This window comes from Microtus pennsylvanicus, chromosome 21 (genome assembly GCF_037038515.1).
Source record: "Microtus pennsylvanicus isolate mMicPen1 chromosome 21, mMicPen1.hap1, whole genome shotgun sequence".
Taxonomy (NCBI): Eukaryota; Metazoa; Chordata; class Mammalia; order Rodentia; family Cricetidae; genus Microtus; species Microtus pennsylvanicus.
In genome coordinates this window covers 1,020,618-1,048,283 of record NC_134599.1, presented here as the reverse complement: position 1 = coordinate 1,048,283, position 27,666 = coordinate 1,020,618, and the positions used below count along the sequence as shown (strand labels likewise).

Genomic DNA, 27,666 nt, shown 5'->3' with positions numbered 1-27,666 from the left:
GAATACCGAACCCAGTAGGGTACACTGCGGATGCACACCTGACAGGCAATAGACAGACTGGAGGGAGGTAAATTAGACGGCCCGGGCCTCGTCTCCATTTTTTTAGTGAGAGCTGCATATTGCCCGGTTGCCTTCTAAGACCCGTTCCAACCCCGACATCCCCAGGGTTCCATGAAGTGAAAAAAATTATTCTGCCTTTTCCTCTCGGTTCCAGTTGGGGTGCATCCCTAACTTAACCAGGGCACCTGCTCACTTTTTTGCTCGCTTTCTTTTTTCACTCCGTTCCCAGATCTTGCCAGCTCCTCGGCATTCAACAAACACGCGTTTCCGTGAACCTGTCCAGGAAAGAGGGTCATCTGTCACGTTGGAAAGAGCACTGTGTACACGGGGGCCAAACAGCAACTTAGGGTCAGCAAGCCGCTCCCTGCTCGGCCTCAGTTTCCTCCCAAGCAGCCCGTCTAGCCCCTTCCAGCCGGTGCCCTCAAGGATTCCAGGAATTCTGTCCTTTCTGGCCGAAAACAACACTGAGGCTTTTCACAAAGCACTCCCACCCCCACCCCTCGCTCCCCTTAGATCCACAGCCCGCGTCCCTGGAACCCGGGCTGCACCGCGCTGGTCACATGAACTCCGGCTTTCTCTGGTGTGACGGCTCTCTCCGATCCCTTTGTGAGCGCAGGTTTTGAAAGCCAACGACCGGGTTCTGGGTTTGAGACGCGCAGGCGGCCGCCGGCGGAAGGCTGTCGGAGCCCATCGGCCCGCCTCCAGAGCCAACGCGCCGCGCGGGCCGCGCGCCTCGGATTCCGCTCCGCCGCCGCCGCCGCCCGCCGCGGCCTGGCCCGAGGGCGCCGGGCCGCCAGGACGCCAGGTGAGCCGCGAGGGCCCGGGAGCCGCGACGGGCTCAGGGCGTGTCCGGCGCCGCGGCGGCCCGCGCCTCACTGTTCGCTCCTACCGGCTGTAGATGGAGCTGTCTGGGTTCCGGCCGCCTCCGACGAGCCTCCGAGCGCTCCTCTTGAAACGCCTGAGAGGGACATGCCTCCCAGGATGCAGTTTGTAGCAACATGGCAGCTGCGGTGCAGCTACCCTGCTGAAGAGGCGCCGGGACGGCCGCGCAGCTCGCAGCCGGGGCCCGGGCCGCAGCCGGGGTCGCAGCGTCGGCCGCTCGGGGCGGGCGAGCGCGCCAGGGGCGGCCGCGGAGCGCCGGGGCCCAGCTTGCCGCCGGGGAGCAGCCCGCACAGCCGCGCTCCGACGCCGCCGCCGCCGCCCGCGCCCGCCCGCCGCGCGCAGCCCCGAGCAGGCCGGGGCCCGACGGCCGCGCAGCCCCGGCGGGCGAGGCCAGGCCGCGTCGCGCTGCCAGCCCGCCCACGACTCCGGGCCTGCGTGGGACTGCGCGCGGCGGCGGCGGCGGCGGCGGCGGGGACTGCGCGGCGCGGGCCGGGCGGCGCAGGGCCATGGCCGAGGCGGCCCCGGCTCCGGGGAGGGCAGCTCGCGCGCGCACGGACGCGCGGCCTCGGGGCCCGGGGGACTGCCTGCGTGCTCCGGGCTCGGCGGCCCGGCCTGGGGTCTCGGTAAGGGCCGGGCGCGGCGACGTTAGCGGGGAGGGGGCGCCCTGGCGGGCTCGCGCGCCCCCTGGGGGGGAGGCCGGCCGGGGCGGGCGGGAGCGGCGGCCGTCCGTGCGAGGCTGCGCGGCCGCACGGCGCCCGGACACGCGGCCCGAGGTGGGGCGCGGGCGGCGCGCTCGCTCCCTGGCTGCGGAGCCGGCGCTGCGTCCGTCGGGGTGGCCGGCGGCACGTTTTCCGCAGAGCTCGGCCCCGCGGAGCGGCTCCCGGCCTGGGCGCGGCGCTGACGCGGCTCTCCCATTTCGCAGAGCGGAGACACTGAGGCACGGACACCCGGCGGCGACCTGCCCTGCCTGCCCCAAGGTCACGTAGCGAGTCGGCCCTGGCTGGGTGCCCGCAGCCCCGTTGAGGCCTGCCCTGCGTGCTGCGGGCCTGGACGGGGAGGGGGCGGCGCTGGCGGTGGCTTCACCGGGGTGGGCGGCCTGGGCTGGCTGAGCACTGGCTGCGGCCCGTCGGGGGAGGAGGGGAAGGCCGGGCAGCGCCCAGCCCAGCGTCTCTGATGTGGGGGGGCCCTGTGACCCACAGCGTCTGCATCAGGAGGGCCCCGAGTCAAACTTGGGGTATGGATGGATGGGGTCTGGCGAGTGAGCACCTAAGAGGTTGACGTACCACTTCAGAGGGTCATTCAATAATTAAACACCCTCCCACCCAACGTGCTCTCTGAGGCACCCTATCTCTGCTAGGCAGGTTTGCTGCAGGGGGTCCGTGCCTTTGAGCCTGTTTCCCATGTGTTTAGGAAGAGCTGGGATAGATGGCTTTCTAAAAGCCTCGCAGTTCTTAAAATAACAATAACAAAACTCATGGGAAATAAAACGAAGATTTTTTTTAAAAAAACCTGCCTACCTCTGGGCTTAGGTCTCCAGAACCCTTTCATGGCATGTAATTCTGGCGGAACCATCCTGGGTCATGTAAGAAAAATGCCACATCTTTTGTAAGAAGTCTGATGTGTTTCGTTATGCGCTTTTCTAGTATGTTGGCATGGATCCTGGAGCCCCCATTCTCTTAACCATACAAGGAGGGAGAAAGAGAGACAGGTAGAATCTATGAACTGTGGCACAGAGGAGTTCTAACCTTCCTCTCTCTTCTAGGAGTTTGAGGATTTGAGCTTGTTTGTTTTAGGTATCTTTATTTAAGGGTAAGATCAAGCCACAGGTTTACTGGAACTGATGACATTGTATCAGGACTTAAGTAGAAGAAGGGGAAAGGGACTGGCCTTGTGATTCTTCACCCCTTTCCAGTACTCCAGGTCCCTAAATAGAGGAAACAAAATATACTATTTTCCTTTGAGCTCAGATTCAACTGGCTAATAGAGATGTCTTGCCCTGTTGGCTTTATTTACTATAATGAGCCTTTTTTTCTTGTTTGAGTTAAAACCTTGCGTTAGGCAGGCACCTAACCTGCCCTCCAGATATTTTTTCCTTCTTCCTACTAATTGTAGGCAAATAGCCCTCAGGTAGACAGACTTAATGTACCTCTTGTGTTGGCTCTGTTGGTTTCTTTACCTGTGTGAGGCTTCCATCTAAGGGATCTGTCTAGTCTTGCTACCAACTCAACAATGAAGGGCTGAGAGTTAAGATGTCCTTGACCACTCTCAGTGTTTGCAGAAGTATGCATCTGTGTGTATGTTGACAACTCATCGCTTGCATTAGGTTTCCTAGGGGATCTCGACACCACCATAATCAGCAATGTCTTTAAGGGATAGGGCCTTCCATCCCCATGTGCCTGTGGTAAGCCTCCCATAAGTGTTAAATCATCAAGCCTCTGACTTGGCTCACGCCTATCAGCTACCTGTCTATAATTGAGGCCTAGAGTCCGTGTGACCTGAGGCAAGGCACATGTGACCTCTCCTATTTTCTGTGTTTTCGTAGGCTAAAGGTGGATAACTCCAGTAGCATCTAGTTCATCAAGTTTTGTGGGGCTCAGGTGAGGTAATCCTTTGAAACGCTTACACAGTTTATGGCACATAATAAATCCTAAGTATTTACCCTCCTAATAAGCTCCCATATAACAGTTATGGGTCGTACTTTCTCAAAGATCTGTGCTGAACAAGGTCTCAAAACCTTCGGTCCTTGGCTTAAAAGTATATTGCTACTATGATGAAGTCACGTGAATCAATGAGGAGACGTAAGAAAGACAGCTACGGGAGGCATGGCGTTTAGACAAGTCGTCCATATATGGCAAAAGGAGCCTCGTTACTTACCTAGTCTTTTCAGCTTATCAGTGTACTCACTCCACAGCCATTTATCGAGCGCGGGTTAATTTCCTTACAGAACACTCTTGTAGAGAACACAGAGGCTGAACAGGGAGTCCTTGAAGGAATAGTATGAAGAAAAGAACAAAAATGGCTACAGAAAAACTCCGTGTAGATCCGGTAAAGGTATTGAATGACTAGATAAATGGACGAGGCACTCACGGAAGATCATGGCTCCAGCTCCCTCGTGGTTCAAGATTTTAACGTGGATGTGGCAAGATGGGGATCAGAGTGCCAAAAGGAACCACATCTTTATTCTGCCTCTGGTCCCTAACACCCTTGTCACACTTAAAACTAGTGTAATATCTGCACGGCTTCCCTCATGGCAGGCCTGCCTTCTCCCTCATTCCCTACCTCAAGAGCCACACTGAGGGAGCCAAGCCCAGCAATGTACACCTGTCCCAGTGGGCCATCTACCTAGGAAACCTGGACTCCTGAGGAGGCTGAATTGCCTGTGTTACTCACCATATCTCACTGTCCTTTACTTGGAGCAGAAGCCAGTCGCCTTGCCCCAAGCCCCAGCCTCTGCAGACAAACAAGCAGGCCATAGTGGAAAGGGCAGCGATAGGTATTGATGGGACCAGCAGCCGAGTGCTCTGATTTCTCCTCGTCCCCTTTCCGCCTGCACACCGTTCATCATATCTGAACGTGTCGGGGGAAGTGTGGCTCTGTGGGAAACAGAAGGTGGCATGGCCGTCCTTTATGTGGTGTCCCTAATAGCTTTACCATCGACGTCTACATCAGTGCCACTGTCGGAAGACATTTGCTTCCTTGGAATGTCTTATTGTTGCAGAAACTGAGGGCATTTTAGCATGAATGCCTGTTTCTTGGATTTGTTTTGCCAGCTGGAGACTGTGACCTTTAATGCTGTCTGTCCTTCTCTCCTTGAACACAGGTCCAGCAGCTGGACATGGAGGACGAACACTCATCACCTCTGTCATTTTCCGGCGTTCCACACGAAGAGTCTGTGCATCAGGCCCCTGCTGGACTCCCCAGAGAAACTGTGTTCCCTTCTTGCATTCTTCCCCCCAAAGAAATTCCTTCCTTGTCTCCCACCGCCCCCCGGCAAGGTCCCCTGCCCCAGACTGACAGTACTCCTAAGCAAGAGACTTCTGGCCAGATGTCACATGTTCTCCAGAAGGGACCTTCACTCCTGTATCCTGCCACCTCTGAGCAAGACACACACCACCAGGTATCCCTGGCTTCCCAAGAAGAAACCCAGTACTCTCCTTCAGCTGCTGGTCAGGGGACCCCTCTCCTTTCCCACTCCATCCAACATCAGGAAGCTCCACCCCACTCTCCTGAGGTTCCTGAGAAAGACTCACTGACTCTGTCACCCACGGTTCCGGAGACTGACATGGATGCCCTGCTCCAGAGTCCCACTTCGCAAAAGGACACTCCTTTTCCTACCTCCTCTGCAGCCCAGAAGGAGCAGCCGCTGCCCACCACAGAGATTACTCGCCTGGCTGTGTGGGCTGCCGTCCAAGCAGTGGAGAGGAAACTGGAGGCCCAGGCCATGCGGCTGCTGACCCTGGAGGGCAGGACAGGGACAAATGAGAAGAAGATAGCAGACTGTGAGAGAACGGCTGTGGAGTTTGCAAACCATCTGGAGAGCAAGTGGGTCGTACTGGGGACTTTACTGCAGGAGTACGGGCTGCTGCAGCGGCGCCTGGAGAACATGGAGAATCTGCTGAAAAACAGAAATTTCTGGATCCTGCGGCTACCCCCAGGCAGCAATGGAGAAGTTCCCAAGGTAGAGCCATTCACTGGGGTCTTCCCAAGGAAAACGTCTGCCGGGGAACCTGGCTTAGGGGTTTAGTTCAGTTGAAAGAAAGGGAAGGTGATGGTTGGGAAAGGAAAATTAAGAAGTAAGGCTCCCTGCTGTCCAGTATTGCCTCTTCTGCTGTTGTTAAAAGCACAGAGTGGTATGAAAGTTCACTTACAAAGCAGCCTGAGATAAGATGCAGAAGGAAGGCTTGGAAGACTGTGTAGAGCCTGCCCTTCCAGTCTGCCCTCCGCACACTCTGGTTCTGCACGCTGACTTCATCCCACTCCAGGTTAATATGTCTGCACTGAACATGAACAAGTTCCTCTAGCTGTCCCTGAGTGATAAATTGTAGCAACTGTACCCAGCATTCACACTGGGGCAGCATTGCATGCCATCCAGGGATGATTTAAAGTGCTGGAGCTTTTTATAGGTTTTATGAAATTACTGTGCCATTATATATAAGGACTTCAGCATCTGCAGACTTTGGTATCCTGAGGTTCTGGAACAATCCCTTGCAGGTACCAAGGGACAATGGTACCAATGAGCAATGTTTAATGCTTTCCCCTCAGACGGCACAGCAGAAGAATGTAGTTTCACTGTTAGAGGTTTTGTGCTCTCTGACATATTTTTTTTTGTCAGTTTACTTCTAAATCTTTAATGCCAAAAAAGCTCATTCAGGAAGTATTCTTGAGGAGCTAAGAACCAGGCTTTCATCTTATTTTCCAGACGGCTCTAAAGGAACATGAGTGTAGACCAGTTTTCTTTTTGTTCCAAACAGACTGTAAGCCAGTACCTCCTGAGGGCTGGTGTGCATTAGAACTCTAGGACCTCACTAAAGGCACACTGGTCCCTGAAGGTCCAGGGCAAGGCCTAAGAGTCTGAATTTCCTGCAGGTTCCCTGTTGTTACTGGTGCTCCGTGTTTTAAAGTCAGGGAAAAGCCCCGGGCAAGATGAATCCTCCAGTCCGTAAAGCCCCTAAGCAAGGGCAGGGGAGGAAGTCTTTCCTCTCCCGTCCTTAAGAAGAGGAGCTGGGGTTTAACAGTCTGTGGCATTAGATCCCTTTGGTCTTTTCTGACCCAGTTGTTTGGTTTCAGGTCCCTGTCACATTTGATGATGTCGCCGTCCATTTCTCAGAGCAGGAATGGGGAAACCTCTCTGAGTGGCAGAAGGAGCTCTACAAGAATGTAATGAGGGGCAACTATGAGTCTCTGGTGTCTATGGGTAAGAAGGCAAACATTTGGTTTGGTTTTGGTTTTATTTGGTTCATTGGTGGGGGAACATGTTTGGGTTTAGGTTTGTATGTATGAGCTGTTTTGTTTTGTTATAGAGCTGCCCTGGCTGACCTAGAACTTGCTGCGTAGATCAGGCTGGCCTCAAACTCGCTGAGATCCTCCAGATTCTGCCTCCCTAGTACCAGGATTATAGGAATGCACTGCGTGTATATGATAAGTTTAATAGGATCTTTCTGTTGAGAGAGGCTAGCCTGAAACAACCATTTATCCCAGACTGCCCTTGAATTTATAATCCTGCTGCCTCAACTTCCTGAATGTTGAGATTATAGACATGCACTACCACACCTTGCTTCAGAGAGAATTTTACTTAGTTTTTGTGTATGTATATATTATGTTGTGTGCATGTCTGCACGTGGAGGGCAGCAGTCAATGTCAAATGTTGTTCTTAGTTTTTTGAGATGAGGCCTGTCACTGAGCTAGTTCACCTGACTAGGCTGGCTGGCCAGTGTGCTTCTGGGACCTCTCTGTTTCCCCCAACCCCTGACCCCACCAGCACTAGGGTTACAGATAGTCACCACCACACCTGGCTTTTACATGGGTGCTGGGAATCGAGCCTTGTTCTCATTCATAATGAGCAGGCACTTTACCACCTGAACCATCTCCTCGCCTGCAAACAGAATTTTAAAGAGTGCCACAGATGGGTTAGAGTTGCTCAGTGGTTAAAAGTTCCCAGCACACACATCAGGTAGCCTACAACTATGTGTAAGGCCAGCTCCAAAGGTCTGACACTCTCTTCTGAACTTTATAGGCACCTGGAATCACATGTACACAAACATACATGTACATGTAATTAAAAATAAGATAATTTCTTCTTTTAAAAAGAGTAACATTAGGGGGCTGGAGAGATGGCTCAGAGGTTAAGAGCATTGGCTATTCATCCAAAGGTTCTGAGTTCAATTCCCAGAAACCACATGGTGGCTCACAACCATTTGTAATGGGGTCTGGTGCCCTCTTCTGGCCTGCAGGCATACACAGACAGAATGTTGTATACATAATAAATAAATGTTTTTAAAAATATTTTTGAATTAAAGTTAATTTTATTATTAAAATTAATCAAAATCATATATTTTTTAAAAATTGTTTAATAAAACAACAAGAACAACAAAACCAAGCCTCTCACATACTCTTGTATATCAGTATGGCACAGCTGGAACAATCTATACATAGAGACACCACACTCTGGAGAAGCACTTGGGGCTGCAGGGGAAAAGCTGGCTAGACGATGGTGGGCTTCTCCATCAGAACATTTCCCTATATCCTGCTCACAAAATTCATTTATCTAGGAAATTATTATTGAAAGGAAAGTCTGTAGAAGAGACAGATGTACTGAGGGCCTACTGTGTGTCATCAGGGTGTGAAATGCTTCCCAAGAATAACATGTAGTGAGGGACTGAGGACAAGACCAGAGACCTAGTTTTCTTACCCATACAGCTGAACACTCTCACTTACTGAGGCCATATGGCCCCAGGGTCCTGGTCCACATTAGGAAGTCACAGTCTCATAGAAGTCTGTCTTATACCAAGGTCTGTTGGTTCTTGTTTTCATTAAAAACGTGAAGGGACAAGAAAATTGAAAGATGGACTTTCTTTCGTATGTATCCTTTTCTCTCGTGTGTAAATTTTTTTATAAAGATAAAATAAAAATCTGAGGGTCTCAGTAGATAAAGAGCTTGCTGTACCAGCACAGGAAACCTGAGTTAAGATTGCCACCACTCAACATAAAAGTGAGACACAGTGATGTATATCTGTATCTCCAGTGCTGGAGGCGCCTGGAGCTTTACTAGCCAGTCTAGTCAAAACAGCTTCCGGGTCAGGGAGAGACCCCCTCTCGAAAATGAGGAAGGAGATGGGTGGTGGTGGCACACACCTTTAATCCAAGCACTCCTGAGGCAGAGGCAGGAGGATCTCCGAGAGTTCGAAGCCAGCCTGGTCTACAGAGCAAGTTCCAGGACAGGCTTCAAAGCTACAGAGAAACCCTGTCTCGAAAAACAAACAATGAGGGAAAGTAAAGAGAAGGACACCTGATGTGAAATTCTGGCTCCCATCCATGCAAACAGGTGAGTTCGCCTGCGTACCCCACCCAGAAGCACAAACACGAGAGAAATGTTTGCATGCTGAGTACACTGCTGGACAAAGACTTTGATTCAGGTGCTAGAGGTGTCTCAGCAGTTAAGAGCACTTGCTGCTCTTGCAAAGGATTTCAGTTTGGTTCCCAGCACCCACATGGCAACTATCTGTGGCCTCTGTGGGTATGAGGCACACATGGTACACATACAGACATGTAAGCAAACATTTATACACATAAAATAAAACTAAATAAATATGGGACTGGAGAGAGCGCTTATATTACGAGCACCTGATGCTCTTCCCGAAGACCTGAATTTGATTCTCAGCACCCACAGGTAGCTCACAACCATGTGTAACTTCAGTTCCAAAGGATCTGATGCCCTCTTGTCTCTGTAGCACAGTATACATGGTGGACAAACAGACGTGTAGGCAAAAATGCCTGTAGACTTAAGCAAACTGATTTATGCTAGAAAAGGTAATTTTAGACATATTTTTCCATAGGTTAACATTACTCTTCTTAAAAATTTATGTTTTTTTTAAATGCCGGCATAATTATGAAAAGTTACCAATTTGCAGTAACAAAGAACAACCACTATGCACTCGCTATCGCCACCCCACAAAGGAAGTGTCCCCTTTAGATTGTGTCCTTTCTCATCTTACACATGTAGTGTGGAGTTTGCACGAAGGCAACCATTCCCTTACAGTACCTTACATTGGACCAGGGGACAGCTTTCTTTATCAGCACCTGTAGGCCACAACCCTTGGAAAGAAGGTACAGTACCCAGGTGAACTGTGGCTTTTTAAAAAAAATATGTCTTGATTGTTTTGCCTTCATGTTAGCATGTGTACCACATGCATGCCTGGTACCCATGGAGATCAGAAGAAGGCATAGAACTCCCCTAGAACTCGAGTTAAAGGTGATTGTGAGCCACCACGTGGGTTCTAGAAACCTAACCCGATTGTCTGCAAGAGCAACAAGTGTTCTTAACCCCTGAGCCTTTTCTCTAGCCTTCTGAACTCTGGCTTTTGACTGTATGGCTGCTGAGCCATGCTGCTTCTGTGTCTCGCTGCTGTTGTGATAAACAGCCCTGTAAATCTGTGCATCGACCCAGTGATCGACAGTACAGATGTGGAGTGGGCTTGGGGTGAGAGGTGTACCACCATGGTGCCTCCTAGATGGCTGAATGGTGTCTTGTCTGCAGCTTCACTTGAGAATGGATTTCTTCACGCCCTTGTTTATTCTGTTGTTTTAAATCTCTGTCGTGTTTTGTTTTGTTTTGTGAGACAAGATTTTGTAACCCAGACTGGCCTCAGATGTGCTGACCTTGAACTCCTGATTCCTCTCCGTTCCAAGTACTTAATATAGGCAAATATTTGTCCTTTCGATAATGAAAAACTGATACTATTTTTATTCGAGTGTATTTATTTGGTAGTTAGTGAAGTTGTACATTTTTTCTATGTGATTGCAAGTCATTTGTCTCCTGTGAATTACCTATTCATACTTTTGCTCCTTTTTCACTGATTATAAAGGTTGCTTCTGTATAATTATGAATTAATCATTTGCTATATGTGATGAGTGTGTATGTTTCTAATATTTCTGCCACATTTCTTCATCTTTTTATTTTAAAATAATCTTAAACTTTTTGAGAAGTATTGAGAATTGAACCTAGGGTCTCATATATGTAAAGCACATGTTTTACCACTGAGCTACATGCCTGCCCTAACTTTTTCTTTTGTAAACTGGGTTTCACTATGTAGCCTTGGCCAACCTGAAACTCACAGTATAGCCCAGGCTCACCTTGAATTCACAGAGCTCTGCTTACCTCTGTCTCCCAGTGCTGAGATTTAAGTGTGCATGCTACACATCTGGCTTCTTATTTTGTTTTTAAATTTTTTTCTTGGGTACAGGCTCTCCCTCTGTGGCCCAAGCCAGCATTGGACTCACAGCAGTTCTGTCTCCGCCTCCCAAGTGCTGGCATTACAGACATGAGCCATCATGATTGGCAACCCTTTTCTATATAAGAAACTCTATCAGTATTTTGTTTTATGAATTTTATACTTTATCAGAGTTAGTTCTTGCTTCATACAATCTGAATTTTGTCATGAAGCTCCTGAGCAAGCTTCAGTACCTGTGAACAGCATGAAACACGCGTGCACAGTGGGCCTGGAGCAAGAGGCTGGATACTTGCCCATTTATTTTCCAGCATTGCTAGTCCCTGGAAGAAGGGCTGTTCTAGGTCACATCCCCTCAAATGATACCTTTACAGAATACAGTGCCACCTCTTACCATGGAATATTTTCTTTCCTTCCTTCTGCCCAGACTATGCAATATCCAAACCAGACCTCATGTCACAGATGGAGCGTGGAGAAAGGCCAGCCATGCAGGAGCAAGAGGACTCTGAGGAGGGTGAGACACCCACAGACCCCAGTGCTGGTGAGTGACAAATGAATGGATGTCCCAGGGCCCTACATCCTGGGCCTTCCAGTAGTCAGGTGGCTACAGTTTGGGGTGCCACAGTAAGAGAGGATCTGAAAAGCATGATATGATAGCAAGCTGTTCAGGAAGGAGGCCTGCAGATAGATGGTCTTCCTGGATCTCCCATGACCACCAGGAGCCCAGGTAGCTGATAAGTAGGAGTGCATAGAGTTCGTTGTCTTGGAGTTTTTTGTTGTTGTTTGTTTGGTTGGGTTTCTTTTTGACATGACCCATTCCTTTTTGCGGGAAGAATCACAGAGAAGACATTCTTGTATTAGGCTTGTTCCTCCTAGATTTCCCATAGAAGGCTATGCCTTCAGAGTAGAGGGCAGGAATGGACTTTACTAGGTAGTAGCCTGCACACACTCACTGTGAGCGATATGTTGGTGCATCAGTTTTGTAGGCTCTGCCTGGGGACTTTCCTTTGGGCTTGTATCACTTGCCCCAGAGATTTTGAGTAGAAGCATCCCATTTTCCTTCAGGGGGGAATGTAACCATCAAGAATAATAGAACATCAGCCACACCTCTAATTCCTCCACTAAGAAGGCAGAGGCAGGTGGATCTATGAGTTCGAGACCAGCCTGGTCTACAGAGTGAGTTACAATACAGCCAGAGCTAAAAGAAAAAGAAGACTAGAACAGCATTGGGGATTCTATTGCTTTCAGAAAGGAAATCAGGAGATTATCCTGCTGGGGAACTCAGTGACCAGCAGACGGACTTTTTTATGAGTGAATGTCATTGATTTGAAGACTACAAGAAACAACCCAAGGCAAAATAGGTTTGTTTGGGCTCCCAGCCTCAGAGGGGTCAGGCCATGGATGCCTGGCCCATGCACTCGATGCTAAACATCAGATGAAGGGGTGAGGCTTACCCCAACTCAATATCACAGATAAAAATAGATGAATTTGAAAGTAGATGAAGTCAGGGGTTCGTCTAGGGCTACATGTTGGTTGGAGGAAAATCTGTACTTTAAAGGTTTGAGTGACCACATCTGAAAATAAGAATTGGGTGGAATAGAGAGATTCTGTGTGGAAGAACTCAGAGGCAGGGAGGCTTACTGTGGTCAAAACCCTGAAAATAGGACTGTTGCTCCCTGGTTTGAGGTCCAGGGCTGCACTGGTAGCATCCAGCTCTTCGTCTACTTTTGTCATCTGTATCACAGGTGGCCTCCCATTGAGTAGGGTCCGACGTGAACAGCAGATGACCAGGCCAACTTGCCTGAGCTGGGTTCAGTCTGGCACACTTGTCCAGGCCTGAACTTCCGCAGAGGCAGTGGCCTCATGGAGACAGCTGTACCGTGTTACTTGTTGCTCTTCTCCTTCCCAGCCCTTGGAGCTGACATCAGTAGGAGCAGGTGACACAGGATCATTGCGCCACATACTTAGCTACAGACAGTTGCAGCCTGAGAAACTGTAGGTGCTTTACACATATCTGGGATCATCTGTCCAGTGTCTCCTCACTAGCAAGAGGCGGCAGAGGCAACCCTGAACCAGGTCCAAAGGTTCTGGTTCCTATGCTACCAAACGGGCATCTAGAAACAGAATTTTCTTAGTTCCACATGTCAAGACAGACAGTTTTATGAGCCGCTTCAGTATATTCATTCAGTGCTTTTGACCCCTAAGAAGTCCAAAGAAAATTCAGATATTTGCATTTACAAATATCTCACAGCCCTGCAAGAGCAAAACAAGTCAGAAGGCATGGCAGAAATAAGTATTCTCATACATTTTAAACATTTTTGTTGTTGTTGGTTTTTTTTTTCGAACTAGCTCTTGTAGACCAGGCTGGTCTCGAACTCACAGAGATCCGCCTGCCTCTGCCTCCCGAGTGCTGGGATTAAAGGCGTGCGCCACCTCCGCCCGGCCGTTTTAAACATTTTTAAAACATTAATACATTTGACTTAATAATGTCCTTTGAGAGAGTCTGTAACATTGAACAGAATCTAAAATACAGTTTAAAAATACTATGTATAGGGCTGGAGGGATGGCTCAGTGGTTAAGAGCACTGACTGCTCTTGCAGAGGACCTGAGTTCAATTCCCAGCACCCACGTGGAAGCTCACAACTGTCTATAACTCCAAAATTTGATATCCTCACACAGACATACATGCAGTGCACATAAAATAAATAATTAAAAAAAAGAATGCCTGTTTAGTATGTACAAGTCCCTAGATTTGATCTTTAAAAAAAATACTATGTGTATCATATGCTTTCTGTCACCTCTGACATCACATGAAGAATTTTTATACCATAAGATTCACTTGTTTGTTTATTATTTAGTTCATCAGATTTGTTTTTATATCAGGTACTTTGTCCATAGCTGGGTACCCAAGAGGTCCTTGCTCTCACTAAGGCTTATACACCCCAGTAGGGAGGACCAGTTCTAGCAACCACTTCTACACTATATGTAAATAGTCACCGCACTGGAAAGATGGCTCAACCATTAGCACGGACAGCTCTTGGAGAGAACCCACGTTCAGTTCCCTGCACCCACATCAGATGGTGCACAGCTGCCTACCATTCCAGCTCTAGGGGATTCACTGCCGTCCTCAAGCATGCTTATGAACATGGTGTGTGCACATGACCTCGGTGCACACAGATGTACACATAAGTAGAGTAAGTCTTTAAAATAAAACAGAAAAACCACAATCACCTCCTGTAATGCAGCTGTCACAAGAAGCAGCCAGATTGCAAAGACAAAATACAGAAGGTTTTGCGGAGCTTGGGGGGTCAGAAAGGCATCATACGGACTGGCAAGATGACTCAGTGGGTAAAAGTGTTTGCTGCCAAGCCTGCGCATCTGAGTTCAAACCCCAGGATGCCCATGATAAAGGAGAGAACCAACAAGTCCTCTGGCCTTCACACGCATGCCTTGGTGCGCTTGTACTCATCAATGCGCACGTAGCACACAAATACAGTGAAAACATTCAGTTAAGAAAACAAATCTTGGAACAAGGAAATTTTAGTAGAGACCTAATAACAGCTAGGTTCCTTGCTCTAGGAGAACTGACTGAAGGGAAGATATGGAAGCTGGGAGATGGCAGTGCGTAGAGCCCTTGGCACAGCCCGGGGAGCAGTGGCTATTGTAAGATTTGTCTTGACTGTTGGCCACGAGAAGCTTAGTGACTGGTGGATGTGAGTAGGGGAGTGGAGGATGCAGAGGATGGTTTCTAGCCCTGACCCAGCTCACGGGGAAGATGAGAGACGTGAAGAAGAGAAACAACAAAAATTCACTTTTGAACATGTGGGTGGAAACCCCAGGGAGAAAGCTGCTGAACAGAGTGGAGTTCAGAAGCAGGGGTCTGAATTAGAGACACTTAAATTTTCTTTTTTTTTTCTTCTTCTTCTTTTTTTTTTTTTTTTTCTTTTTTTTTGGTTTGGAGCCTGTCCTGGAACTAGCTCTTGTAAGCCAGGTTGGCCTCGAACTCACAGAGATCAGCCTGCCTCTGTCTCCCGAGAGCTGGGATTAAAGGCGTGTGCCACCACTGCCCGGCGACAGTTAAGTTTTCATGACAGGGTTTCTCTGTGTAGCTTTTGGCTGTCCTGGAACTCACTCTGTAGACCAGGCTGGCCTTTAACTCAGAGTTCCACCTGCCTCTGCCTCCTGGATGCTGGGATTAAAGGCGTGCACCACCACTGCCCAGTCCCCAGGTCTTGTCTTATCTTAATTTTTCTATGTATGTATGTGCAGTGTGCATACATATATGTATGTAGGTTCCTGTGTCTGTGTATGATGTCAAGAGTCTTCTTCAATTGCTCTTCACCTTATGTATTGAAGTAGAGTCTCATATTGAACCCAGAGCTCACTGATATGGCTAGTTCCGGTATCCTTGTCTCTGCCTTCCTTATGCTGGGATTACAGGACCACTATGCCCAGCCAGCATTTGCATAGTTTCTGCTGATCCAAAGTGGTTACTTATGTAACAAACACTTTAACCACTGAGCCATCTCTCTAGGGTGTTTTCTATTTATTTTATGTGTATGAGTATTTTACTCGAATGTATATATGTGTATACCACATGCATGCCTGGTGTCCATGGAGGATAGAAAAGGGCATTGGGTCCTCTGAAACTGGAGTTATTGACAGTTTGAACCACCATGACTTGGAATTGAACCCAAGTTGTTGTTGTTTGTTTTATTTGAAACAAGGTCTCTCTGTGCAGTCTTTGCTGTTCTGGTGCTCTCTGTGTATACCAGGCTATCAAACTCACTGCCACTCCCTCAACCTCCAACAAATAAAAGGGGGGAGAAAAGGAAGGAAGAAATGGGAAAGAAAATTAAGACAAAGTGGGACTCTGTGAAAGATCCTGGCCACACCAGAAGGTTCTAGAATTTTTACAAGTAGAGGAAACTAAATAAATACTACATATGTGTGAATGCTTTGAGTGTGGAGTTACATAGCTGAGGGGATTGAGGAGAATTTGGAGCTGAGTGAGCAAAGCAAAAGAAAAGATGATTACCTCTAGGGAGAAAGCCAGCTGCAGACACAAGCAACGCTGGCTGTGACTCCACATCAGGCTTACTGAAACCATGAGAAATCTGGTAGCTAGTGAGAGGGTTGGAGGGGACAGTCCTGTCCAACAGGCTCAAGAAGTGTTCATTCAGGTGTGTTTTTAGGAGCCAGGAGGTAAAAAGCATGGATCCTTGGAATCCCTGGCTACCTAGTGCGTGTGAGGCCAGCCTGAGCTACCTGAGACCCTGTCTGTAGAACAGCTGGCAGCGTGCGACGGTACTGTAGCATGTCAGTCTTCTGAGAGCTGACGAAGGGCATCAGAATACTGTTTATACCAGCGCTTCTCAGAGAAAAGTCGGGGTGGGGTGGGATGACAAGAGTAAAATCCTAAGTCACCTTTTTATTCTTTCTAGTGTTCTAATACATGCGTATACATATGTTTTATATTATAAATGTACTCTACTATAAAACAAGTAGAGTAAAACAGATATTAGAGAAGCACATCACTTGCCAGCTGTTTTTGCTAAGCATCTGAGCCAGGCAAAGTAGTTTATTTAATTTGTAGACTTTGCTGTTGATAGGCATTTAGTAGACCCAGTAAAGACCCTTCCTTATTAGTATCTCTCTGCAGTGTCCTGAAACTTTTAAAAATGGGTTTTCTAGGTCAAAGGCTGTGCCCATTTAAACATTTAACAGATATTGGCAGATACCCTTCAACTACTACCCCAGTCTCTCTGCTTTCATCTAAATATGAAAGTAATGCCATACACTCTGGTCAGTAATCAGAATTTAGCTTTGTATGACTTGCAGGAGTTATGGGTATAAACCAGTGGTTTTCAACCTTCCTAATGCTGTGACTCTTTAATACAGTTCCTCATGTGGTGAACCCCAATGAAATAAAATATTTCATAGCTGTAATTTTATTACTGTTATGAATCACAGTGTAAATATCTGATACACAGGATATGTGATATGTGGCCTGTTGCACGAGAGGGGGGGTCCCTTTGTTTGTCCTGGCTGCCCAACTAGCTTATGCCCGAAATAATCACACAGAAACTATATTCATTTAAACACTGCCTGGCCATTAGCTCTAACTTCTTATTGGCTAACTCTTACATATGAGTTTAACCCATCTCCATTAGTGTGTATCAGGACGTGACTGTGGCTCACCAGAGATTCTAACCAGTGTCCGTCTTAGGCTTCTGTCTGTCTGTCCTTCTTCTCAGCATTCAGTTCTGTCTTCTCCATGCCTACCTAAGCTCTGCCCTATCAAAAGGCCAAGGCAGTTTCTTTATTTACCAATGAAAGGACCTCCTACACCAGTAACCCCTGTGGAAGGATAGTTCAGCAAAACCCACAGGTTGAGAACCTGGTATAAACCATATTCTGATGACTCTTCAGCTCTCAGAAGACTGACGTGCATACAGCCTTTCCTTTGTGTCTGACTCTGTTAACTCTTTTACTCCTCCTTTTCTTCTTTGAGATTATTTCTTTTTTTTTTAATTTATTTATTTATTAAAGATTTCTGCCTCCTCCCTGCCACCACCTCCCATTCAATGAGATTATTTCTTTTCATTGATTTCTAAAAGCTTTCTGTTAGTGGTATCAGGGTCTCATAGCCCCAGGCTGGCCTTGAACTCCTGATCCTACCACCTCCCAAGTGCCATTCTAAAGATATTTTAAACATCAAAGGAATGCTTGGTGGTGACTCTTTATGAACTAAGCTTTGGCAGGTGGAAGCTAGACAAACACCTCTCCCAGCAGTGGGAAGCTGAGGTAGGCAGATCTCTGTGAGTTTCAGGTCTCTCAAAAAAAAAAAAATAAATAAATAAATAAAATCAAAGATATTAGCTCCTATCTATCATATGTATGAAAATATTTCCCTAAGGTGGGAAGTACTTTTGTATATAGTATTTATATTTGTGTTGGTATAACCATTTTAAGTTTTTCTTTATTGAGATTAATCGGTCATTTTCTTTATGATGTCTGAGTTTCACATCATCAACTACAGAAATATTGGGACATTTTATTCAGTAAATATTATGAACACTAGACTTAGGCCTGTGGGCTTCATAAAAACTGGTAAAAACCGATAATGCCAGCCTATGAGGAAGATGAGAGAGTTGGATCCATAGTTCATGGCCCGGCTGGGCAGCTTAGTGAGTGGCGGTCAGAAGTAAGAAGAGAAGCAGGGTGTGGTAGTGCATGTCTGGAATCCCAGCACCTGGGAGGCAGAGGAGGCAGGAGAGGGCTGGGCTAACCCTGAAGGTATTTGAACAACTTTGAAAACTAGAGAACAAAACAAAACAAAGGAAATGTGAAACATAACCAATTGTTTAAGTTTCTCCAAATATAACACTGCATAATTTCCATTAACAGGTAACCCTTATATATTCAAAATCAGTTTGTAGTTTTTCTGTTTCTTAACAGTCTTTATGAAAAGCAATTATAGAGATTAAAAATCAGTCCAGCCGGGCTGGAGAGATGGCTCAGAGGTTAAGAGCATTGCCTGTTCTTCCAAAGGTCCTGAGTTCAATTCCCAGCGACCACATGGTGGCTCACAACCATCTGTAATGGAGTCTGGTGCTCTCTTCTGGCCTGCAGGTATACATACACACAGACAGAATATTGTATACATAATAAATAAATAAATATTAAAAAAATAAATCAGTCCAGCCAGGTACAGTAATACATGTTTGTCCTCCCAACAGTTGGGCTACAGAGGCAGGAGGGTCCCCACAGTAGTGAGGCTAGCCCGGACATAGCATCACAGATTAGATAAATTTCTTGGCCTCTTCTTGCCTAGCTGTTGGCTTGTCAGCTCTTTACTACTAATAATAGCAATACATGTTCACAGTGTATAAAAGGATTATTCCACAGCAAGAACCCAGACCTAAAAGCTGTCCTCTGACCTCCTGTGCAAGTGTGGTACATGTGCCAACTCAACAGCATAGACACATAACTGTCACAAAGTAACTTGTCATGGCAGCACAGACCTGTAATCCCAGCATCATGATACAGTGGCAAAAGAACTGCAAGTTCTACTTGGCCAGCCTGGGCTACATAGCAAAAGATTTAACAGCAGAAGCTTATAGTTGATGTGGATGTGGAGCATTTCATGTTTGTGTGAACAACCAGACAGCAAGTGTATACACCCAGACTTTTTTCTAATACAGAACTAATATGATTTCATTATTCACATTTAAGGTGTGTGTCTCAAATTTAAAAAGTAAAATGCCAGGCGGTGGTGGTGCATACCTTTCTTTAATCCTAGCTCTCGGGAGGCAGATCCCTGTGAGTTTGAGACCAGCCTGGTCTACACAGTGAGTTCCAGGACATCCAGGGCTTCACAGAGAAACCCTGTACCCCCCAAAAAACAACAACAAAAAGTAAAATGGGGGCTGGGAGCACAGCTCAGTGGTAGACATGTCTGGCTTGCATTAGATCCCAGGTTCCAAACCCGTGGACCACAAGAAATACGAGGGCACCCCTGCCTGTCTTACTAATCTTACATGGGGCTTCTCTGAGGTGAGCCCTCTGCGTCACCACCCACATGATCCAAGCTGGCGGAAGACATGTGCAGAGGGGCTCTTGAACCTGTGGCAGGCCTTTTGCAAGTTGGGTTTTTTGCAATATTTTGCTTTACCAAAAAAACAAAAGAACATAATTGTCGGCCATTGGCCATAAAGAACAATTTTTAATGATGCCTCAACCCCATGGTTTTTGTAGTAAGTTCAAAGAATCAAATGACATTTCCCAACTGAGCACCTTCCATGGTACCTGTGTCTGTAAAAACATGGAAAACAGAGTAGACCTGATTCTAATCTGTCTAATTATACAGTAAGAATATATGTTTATTCTCTTGTAATTGAACTAATTGAGAAAAAATTCTCCTTATCTTTAGATTTGTTTCCAAACTTTTTTATTTTCCATATTAGATAACTGTTTATCATTCTGCATAATTGACGCTAAGGATAACTTCAACCAGGAAGAAATGAACATGTACAGCCTTGTGACTATTAACAGTGAAAACAAGATTATATTTCAATTTTCAGAAACATTCTTGTGGCCTATGAGGTGATCAGCAAAAGGCTCCTGAGCATGGAAGAGCATTTGATTAGGATAGCATTCATGGGGCCAAGTGGGATTGGAAACAGGCTCAAGGTAGAGAAGAGTGGAGTTAAGATCCCAGCTGTCGGGCTGGAGAGATTGCTCAGAAGTTAAGATCGTTGACTCTTCTTCCAGAGGTCATGAGTTCAATTCCCAGCAACCACATAGTGGCTCACAGCCATCTATCATGACATCTGGTGCCCTCTTCTGGCCTGCATGCAAACATGCACACAACAGTGTGTGTGTGTGTGTGTGTGTGTGTGTGTGTGTGTGTGTAATAAATTATATGTATAATTATAAAAAAAAAGATCCCAGCTTGTCTGTGTGTATTTTTAAACAAATAATGAATTTAAAACTGCTGGAGTTTTTAGATTCCATTGATGACCTTAAGGAATGGGGGAAAAACTCATTTCTGTCTCATTGTTCACTCTAGAAATTATATTTTTGTTGTTAAGTTTTGTTTTTTTTTTTAAGACAATCTCAGTGCATCCCAGATTGGCCTCAAGCTTGTGACAATCCTGCCTCAGCGCCCGGGTGCCAGGATTATAGTGATGACCCAGTTTACATATATATTTATTCAAAGATGTGCAAAGAGACTGTTTTGAAATGTTGTTTTAGGGAGTAGTAAGTAAACTACTTTCAGGAGTTTATGCGGGTTAGGGAAGTTGTGTGTCTGGGGGGCGCACAGTGATTTGGGACGGGCTGAAGGCCCGGGAAAGGCACAACTCGAGGGCCTCCAGAATGAAGACAAACAGTGAGGAGAGAGCGGGCATACGTGGGGACAGAGTTAACTGTTCTTAAATGTGCTCATTTATACAGAAAACAGTTCTGTTATAGACATTGTGTCGCTATATGGTCAGTTCCCCAGAGGTAGAGGTTGGGAAAAGAGCTCAGGTCATCCTTGGCTGCAAGCTAATTCCAGGTCCTCCTGGGCTCCAGACCAGCCTGAGTTGAAAAGTGAGACCCTGACGCTGGAAGAGAAAGCCCGTGTATTTAGCTTACAGTTTTGACTGCCGAGCGCTTGTCGCCAGCACCTCGTTACTCTCAGAAGTCCTGGCTCCACCCTAGCATGGCAGATGGCATCCTGTAGGTGAGAGGAGAGGAACCGTGACTCTCACCGCAGTATGCCCCCAATCTGCCCATCTTTTCACCACCTCCAATACTAGTACATAGGATTGCATGTGAGCCCACGGAACAGTGGTTCTCAAGGGCAAACCTTTACAAACAGCAGAAAATTAGTTATGAAGCAGCAACAAATAATTTTATGGTTGGGGTCATCACAACATGAGGAACTGTTAGAAAGTCGCAGCATTGGGAAGGTGGGACCCGCTCCTTTAGAAGATACCTAAGATACCCAGACCACCAGCACTGGAAGTTTGGGAGGCTGGGGCAGGAAAACCACAAATTTAAGACCTGAAAGGACTGGAGTAAGTTCAAAGACTGTGTGGAGAATTTAGCATGAGCCTCTCTAAAAAGTGAAAAAGAGGAGCTATAGAGACAGCTCAGCACTTGAGAGTACATGCGGCCAAGGATGACCCAAATTCTTGATCCTCCTGCCTCCATCTTTAAGAGGTGGAGATAAACTTATCTCTTTAAAAAATTAAAAATAGGTAGTACTTACTACACAATCATTCTGAAGGACCAGTAGGTAAAGGAAATCATATATAAACCTCCCTAGCCAAGAAATGTAATCAGCCAGCATGTTGGTGCACTCCAGTGTTAGTGCCTGTAACCATAGCGTTTCGGAGGCCGAGGCAGGCAGGTCTTTGAGTTCCAGGCTGGCCTGGTCTACGCAGTGATTTCCAGGCCAGCCAGGGCTACATGGTGAGACCTTGTTTCAAAAACCAAAAACAACAACAAAAAAGAAATAGAATCAAAGTTGCCACTTTTTGCATTTGTTGAAGAAAAGGATCATATGCAAATGTTGCTGTCAGGGATGTAGTGGAAAGGTGAGCTGCCATTGCAGTCTTCGGTATCATAGAAATGAAACCACTGTTTTGTAATTGGGAATATAAATTTTCCCAATTTGTTTCCCAGTTTGTTGTAGTATTGTTTACTGTAGCAAAAGACGAGGACAGAAAAATATTTTTCCATTAGAGAATAACTTGCTAAATTACATATGAGCCACAGGATGGGATATATGGATCATTTAAAAGACTGGTTAGCACTGTGGAAAATTGGCTTGAAGGGATGTCTACAAGATAGTTGATCACAGAGGAGAGAAAGAGACTGTTTTATTTGAACTCTTAACAGTGACCCAAGAATAAAATTAAGGTATATATGCTGATATGAATGTAACTATGTAAGCATCGAGTCAATTGTAGCTAATAACAGGCATCATCTACATGGTCCTAATGGTGCATTGAGAGGAGAAAGCAAATTAATAGGAGAAAAAAAATCTGCACTGAAAAGCAAAAATGTGTATTGTGTTCCCATTTGTGTAGAGTGATGCTGTATGTATAAAGCCCATCTGAAATTAATATAGATCTGTGCAAGAAAGCGCAAATATTACAGCCATGTATCTAGTGGTATTCTGTCTGGTTAAAAACAGACGGAACCCAGGACACCCCGCCCCCCCCAGTCATACCTGTGCTGGTAAATGATGTGGGCCAAGAGGAGGACCTGGGAGTCTGTCTGCCAGAACCCGGTCAGATTGAGAAGTGAGGAAACAGCCCACCCTTTTATGGTCTTTGGTGCATAGCAAGAGAGAAACTGGGTTTTGGTTGCCTGACGTGAAAAGTGAAACAATTTTTTAAACAACTTAGAATTTATAGGGAATAAAGTTTTTATTATTATAACTCGACTCCAATTTGTAATAGTATTCTAGACTACAAAGTGTCCAGAAAATTCTTTCTGCTCACCATGAACTCTATTGTATTTTTTAGGGTCTCTATTAAAAAGACCTGTTGGAATGTAATGCTAGGACTATAGAAACCTGGGGAGGTGGCATGACTGCTCTGTGTGTCCTCACCTTCCCTCAGCACATGATGGCATCGTGATTAAGATCGAGGTGCAGACCAACGATGAGGGCTCAGAAGAACTGGAGACACCAGAGCCGCTGATGGGACAAGTGGAGGAACACGGCTTTCAGGACTCAGAGCTGGGTGACCCCTGTGGAGAGCAGCCAGACCTGGACTTGCAGGAACAAGAGAACACGCTGGAGGAGTCCACCGAGGGCTCCAGCGAGTTCAGCGAGCTCAAACAGATGCTGGTGCAGCAGAGAAACTGCACGGGTGAGTTCTGCGTTGTGGGGCTGCAGAGGGCCTGTCCCCTGTGAAAGGGTCCTAATAAATTCAGGATTTGTTAGAATCTCCCAGCCTAGGAAAGAAGTTGGTCTGCCCAAGATTGGCACAAACAAGAACTCAGAGACAGATGAGGTCAGAGCATGTCCAAGGTCACACAGGCAGTGGCAGAGCTCGAACTTCCTTCTCATTTATATTTATCTCATGCTGTTGTGACTTTGGAGTTTGGTAGTTTTGTTTTGCTTTGTTTTATTTGCATAGTGTTGTCTGTTTTTGAGACAAGGTCTCACTAAGGAGCCTAGGCTAGCCTTCTAGTGCTGGGAATGAAAGTTTGTGCCAACGCACCCTGCAAGAAAAGCATGTTTTAAAAACAACATGGGCAGTCCTTGTGAGCCTATACAAGGGTCTGCTGACTCTGCCTACCATTCTGAGTCCTAACCTAGAAAGGGTTAACTCTCCTCTTTTCTTTCCCCACCCATCCTCCCCCACCCCAGCTCCCCAATGCTGGCTGGAGACTGAGTGTGCTTTCTCTTTAGTCTTTCTCTGGAGTGCCTCTCTGACCTGCATGCCAGCCTAACTCAAACAGCTTTTCCTTCATTTCTCCATCCTCCTCCTCTGAGCAGCTGCTGAGATTTATAGCTTGCCTGCCCTGGGGTTTTCCTTTTAAACTCTTAAAAAGAGAGAGATTCCTGTCCTTCTCTGCTTGGCTCTGGCCACAGTGCTTGTAACTACATAATCCCAGTGTCTTCATTCTGCTCCCCGGGAGTATAGTATTGTACCAGTGGGCATTCAGTGCTGATCCTGGAATATCCTTCATGACAGTTTTTTTTTTGGTGCTCCAGTTTTCACTGGTTGGCTCTTTGTGTTTCGTTTATTTGTTTGTTTTGAGACTGGGGGCTTTCAGTTGTAGCTTAGATTGGCCTTATTCTTGATCCGTCCTGCCTCAGCCTTCCCAATGCTGAGAGTGCAAACATGTACCACCTCACCTGGCTATAATCTACATCTTTTCAATTAATAAAAATCTCACTGTAAGCTTGGTCAAGTGATTAGCATCTAATTTATTAGATTTAAATAAGCGCCCGAGGCCAGGTCTGGAGGCCCTCTCAGCACATCTGTGCTGCCTGTCCAGCACTGCAGTTGACAAGCTTTAGGGCAGTAGTTCTCGCTCTTCCTAACGCTGTGACCCTTAACACAGTCCCTCACGTTGTGGTGGCCCCAACCATAAAATTATTTTCGGCCCTACTTCATAACTGTAATTTTGCTACTGTTATGAATAATCTATATCTATGTCTTCCAGTGATCTTAGACGATCTCTGTAAAAGGGTCTTTTGACCCCCCAAAGGGTCATGCAGTGCTCAGGTACAAAAGACAGGTGTAAAATTCTCTAGAAAGATTTTGTTAGAATTTAAAAACTGTACTGGAGGGCTGGAGAGATGGCTCAGTGGTTAAGAGCATTGCCTGCTCTTACAAAGGTCCTGAGTTCAATTCCCGGCAACCACATGGTGGCTCACAACCATCTGTAATGAAGTCTGGTGCCCTCTTCTGGCCTGCAGATATACACAACAGAATATTGTATACACAATAAATATTAAAAAATAAATAAATAAAAACTGTACTGGAGACATAGGTCAGTGGTTAAGAGGACAGACAGTTCCCAGCACTCATGTTGGCAGCTCAAAATTGCCTGCAACTCCAGCTCCAGTGGGATCCCTTACCCATACACAGATACACAATTAAAAGACAATAAAACAGCTGAGTAATATTATACAGACTGAGTGGGTTATATTGGGAAATTGTTTGTGTGTGTGTATTATGGTGTGGTGGTGTGTAATAACAGCTAGAAAGGAAGCCATGAATTTGAAAAGAGCAAGGAGGAGTAAATGGGAGGGTTTGGAGGGAGGAAAGGAAGGGAAGAAATGTTATTTTCACAAAAGATATCTGAGCAAGGTAGCAGGCACCTTTAATCCTTAAGAGGCAGAGATGGGTGAACTCTTGAGTTCAAGATCAGCCAGGGCTACCTAGAGAGACCCTGTCTCAAAAGCGAAACAATTAACACTGGTTAGGAAATGCCAAATACCTGACTATAAAACACCTGGAGAAATTTGAATGAGTCAGATGTCGCGTAGATTCTCAGGGACCCCTGTAGAACTTGGCTTTATTCAGGTCCTATGGGAACAAGCCAGACTTGGAGGTCCAGGGAATCCACCGGGCGCACTGCAGGGCACTGCACTCTGGATCCTGAAGGAGGCCTCAACGCGGGTCTCTGAGACCTGCATCTGTAGTTCTTGGGTTGCCAGAAAACCAGAGCCCGAGTCCCAGTAGAGAAGAGCTCAGTTGTGTCGAATGTCACTCACAGGTCAGGATCACACAGCAAAGCAGAGAGACTGAGAAGGAGGGAGGAATTAATGGAGGTGGGTCAATGAAGGCATGACGAGGAGAAAAACAGGTGGGCTCGGGGAGGAAGAACTGTCTGAAGGAGAAGGATGTTGATTCTGCAGTGCCCTTTGAGACCATTGCCACGCTAGGCCCCAGGTGCACCGAAAGGAGAAGTGGAACTGCTGTCCCACAGACTGGAGTCCATGTGCACAAGCTCAGGCACGGTGTGATGGTTCTCAGGGCTGGTTTCTTTCCCACTGGGGCATGATCCTCCAGCTACTTCGTATTAGGAGTACCAGGGCACCAAGTAGCCAGCTCCCCTACTTCCTCCCCAAGAGCCCTGTTTAATTATGGGTTTTACAACTGGTCATCCGAAGGTAGGAATCATGGGACTAGATTTTCCCAAAAGGAGGAATTTGGATAAATATATTTATGTATCAAGGTGTGTGTGTGTGTGTAGCACAATGTTTGTTGGTATGGATGAGGATTAAGCCTTGTGCTTATCCAGGATCGGGGTTCTAGATAATGGCTAAATTCTTTTTTTCTAACCTTGGAGCAGAGGGGATCGTGATAAAGACTGAGGAGCAGGAGGAGGATGAGGAAGAAGAAGAGGAGGATGAGCTGCCGCAGCACTTGCAATCCCTTGGGCAGCTATCCGGGAGGTACGAGGCCAGTATGTACCAGACCCCCCTTCCTGGGGAGATGTCCCCCGAGGGCGAGGAGAGCCCCCCACCCCTGCAGCTGGGCAACCCAGCAGTGAAGAGGCTGGCGCCCAGCCTTCATGGGCATTCACATGGGCATGGTGAGCGGCACCTGGGGGAGAACCGTGGGTCCTCCAGCCAGCAGCAGCGGAATCGACGAGGCGAGCGGCCCTTCACTTGCATGGAGTGCGGCAAGAGCTTTCGGCTGAAGATTAACCTTATCATCCACCAGCGCAACCACATCAAGGAGGGGCCCTATGAGTGTGCCGAGTGTGAGATCAGCTTCCGCCACAAGCAGCAACTCACACTTCACCAGCGCATCCACAGGGTGCGCAGCGGCTACGTCTCCCCGGAGCGCGGGTCAGCCTTCAATCCCAAGCACTCGCTCAAACCGCGCCCCAAGTCGCCCAGCTCAGGCAGTGGTGGTGGCCCCAAGCCCTACAAGTGTCCCGAGTGTGACAGCAGCTTCAGCCACAAGTCAAGTCTGACCAAGCACCAGATCACACATACGGGAGAGAGGCCCTACACGTGCCCGGAATGCAAGAAGAGCTTCCGCTTGCACATCAGCCTGGTGATCCACCAGCGTGTGCATGCTGGCAAGCACGAGGTCTCCTTCATTTGCAGCCTGTGCGGCAAGAGCTTCAGCCGCCCATCGCACCTGCTGCGCCACCAGCGGACTCACACCGGCGAAAGGCCCTTCAAGTGCCCGGAGTGCGAGAAGAGCTTCAGCGAAAAATCTAAGCTCACCAACCACTGCCGCGTGCACTCACGCGAACGGCCGCATGCATGCCCCGAATGCGGCAAGAGCTTCATCCGCAAGCACCACCTGCTGGAACACCGGCGCATCCACACGGGTGAGCGGCCCTACCACTGCGCCGAGTGTGGCAAGCGCTTCACGCAGAAACACCACCTGCTGGAGCACCAGCGAGCACACACTGGCGAGCGGCCCTACCCCTGCACGCACTGCGCCAAGTGCTTCCGCTACAAACAGTCCCTCAAGTACCACCTGCGGACCCACACGGGCGAGTGAGCATGCGCCCCGCCCCTGCCCCGGCCAGATGAGCAGCTAGGTGCAAGGGTCTACGGCCCCTGGGACCGGTGCCTCAGTTGCCCCCAGGCTGAGCCCAGTGGGCGGGAGCGGGGCGCCCCAAGCCCTTCTGCTGTGAACCCTCTTCCCCTCCTGTCCCTTCTTCCCAGGACGGGTAGTGAAACCAGGTCGCTTGTTGCCTGCTTCCCCCAGGGTCCCAGGGGGGGAGCTCTTGGGCCTGGGGAACCCCTTCAGGCTGTTAATTTCCTTGACAATAAAATGGATGAAAACAA

General features: G+C 47.5%; 1 protein-coding gene across 4 annotated transcripts; it reads left to right on the top strand.

Annotated features, from left to right (window-relative positions):
• The first annotated feature begins 609 nt into the window (after nt 1-609).
• Znf777 (zinc finger protein 777) lies at nt 610-27,666 on the top strand. Of its 4 annotated transcripts, XM_075954937.1 has the most exons (7): nt 1,434-1,565; nt 1,865-1,919; nt 4,763-5,620; nt 6,730-6,856; nt 11,314-11,427; nt 23,009-23,260; nt 26,205-27,666. In XM_075954937.1, exons 3-7 carry the CDS (start codon nt 4,778-4,780, stop codon nt 27,374-27,376), a joined length of 2,508 nt encoding a protein of 835 aa, XP_075811052.1. In that variant the 5' UTR covers nt 1,434-1,565; nt 1,865-1,919; nt 4,763-4,777; the 3' UTR covers nt 27,377-27,666. The 4 variants fall into 4 exon arrangements, with proteins under 4 accessions (XP_075811053.1, XP_075811051.1, XP_075811052.1 ...); XM_075954938.1 differs by lacking the exons at nt 1,434-1,565; nt 1,865-1,919 and adding an exon at nt 610-865; XM_075954936.1 differs by lacking the exon at nt 1,865-1,919 and having other exon boundaries at nt 1,354-1,565.

Bases quoted from the DNA above. Each gene is read 5' to 3' on its own strand.
- Znf777 (XM_075954936.1), top strand. From the start codon at position 1,449: ATGGCCGAGGCGGCCCCGGCTCCGGGGAGGGCAGCTCGCGCGCGCACG. The intron at 1,566-4,762 runs GTAAGGGCCGGG...CCTTGAACACAG, and splicing joins CGGCCCGGCCTGGGGTCTCG to GTCCAGCAGCTGGACATGGA. The intron at 23,261-26,204 runs GTGAGTTCTGCG...ACCTTGGAGCAG, and splicing joins GCAGCAGAGAAACTGCACGG to AGGGGATCGTGATAAAGACT.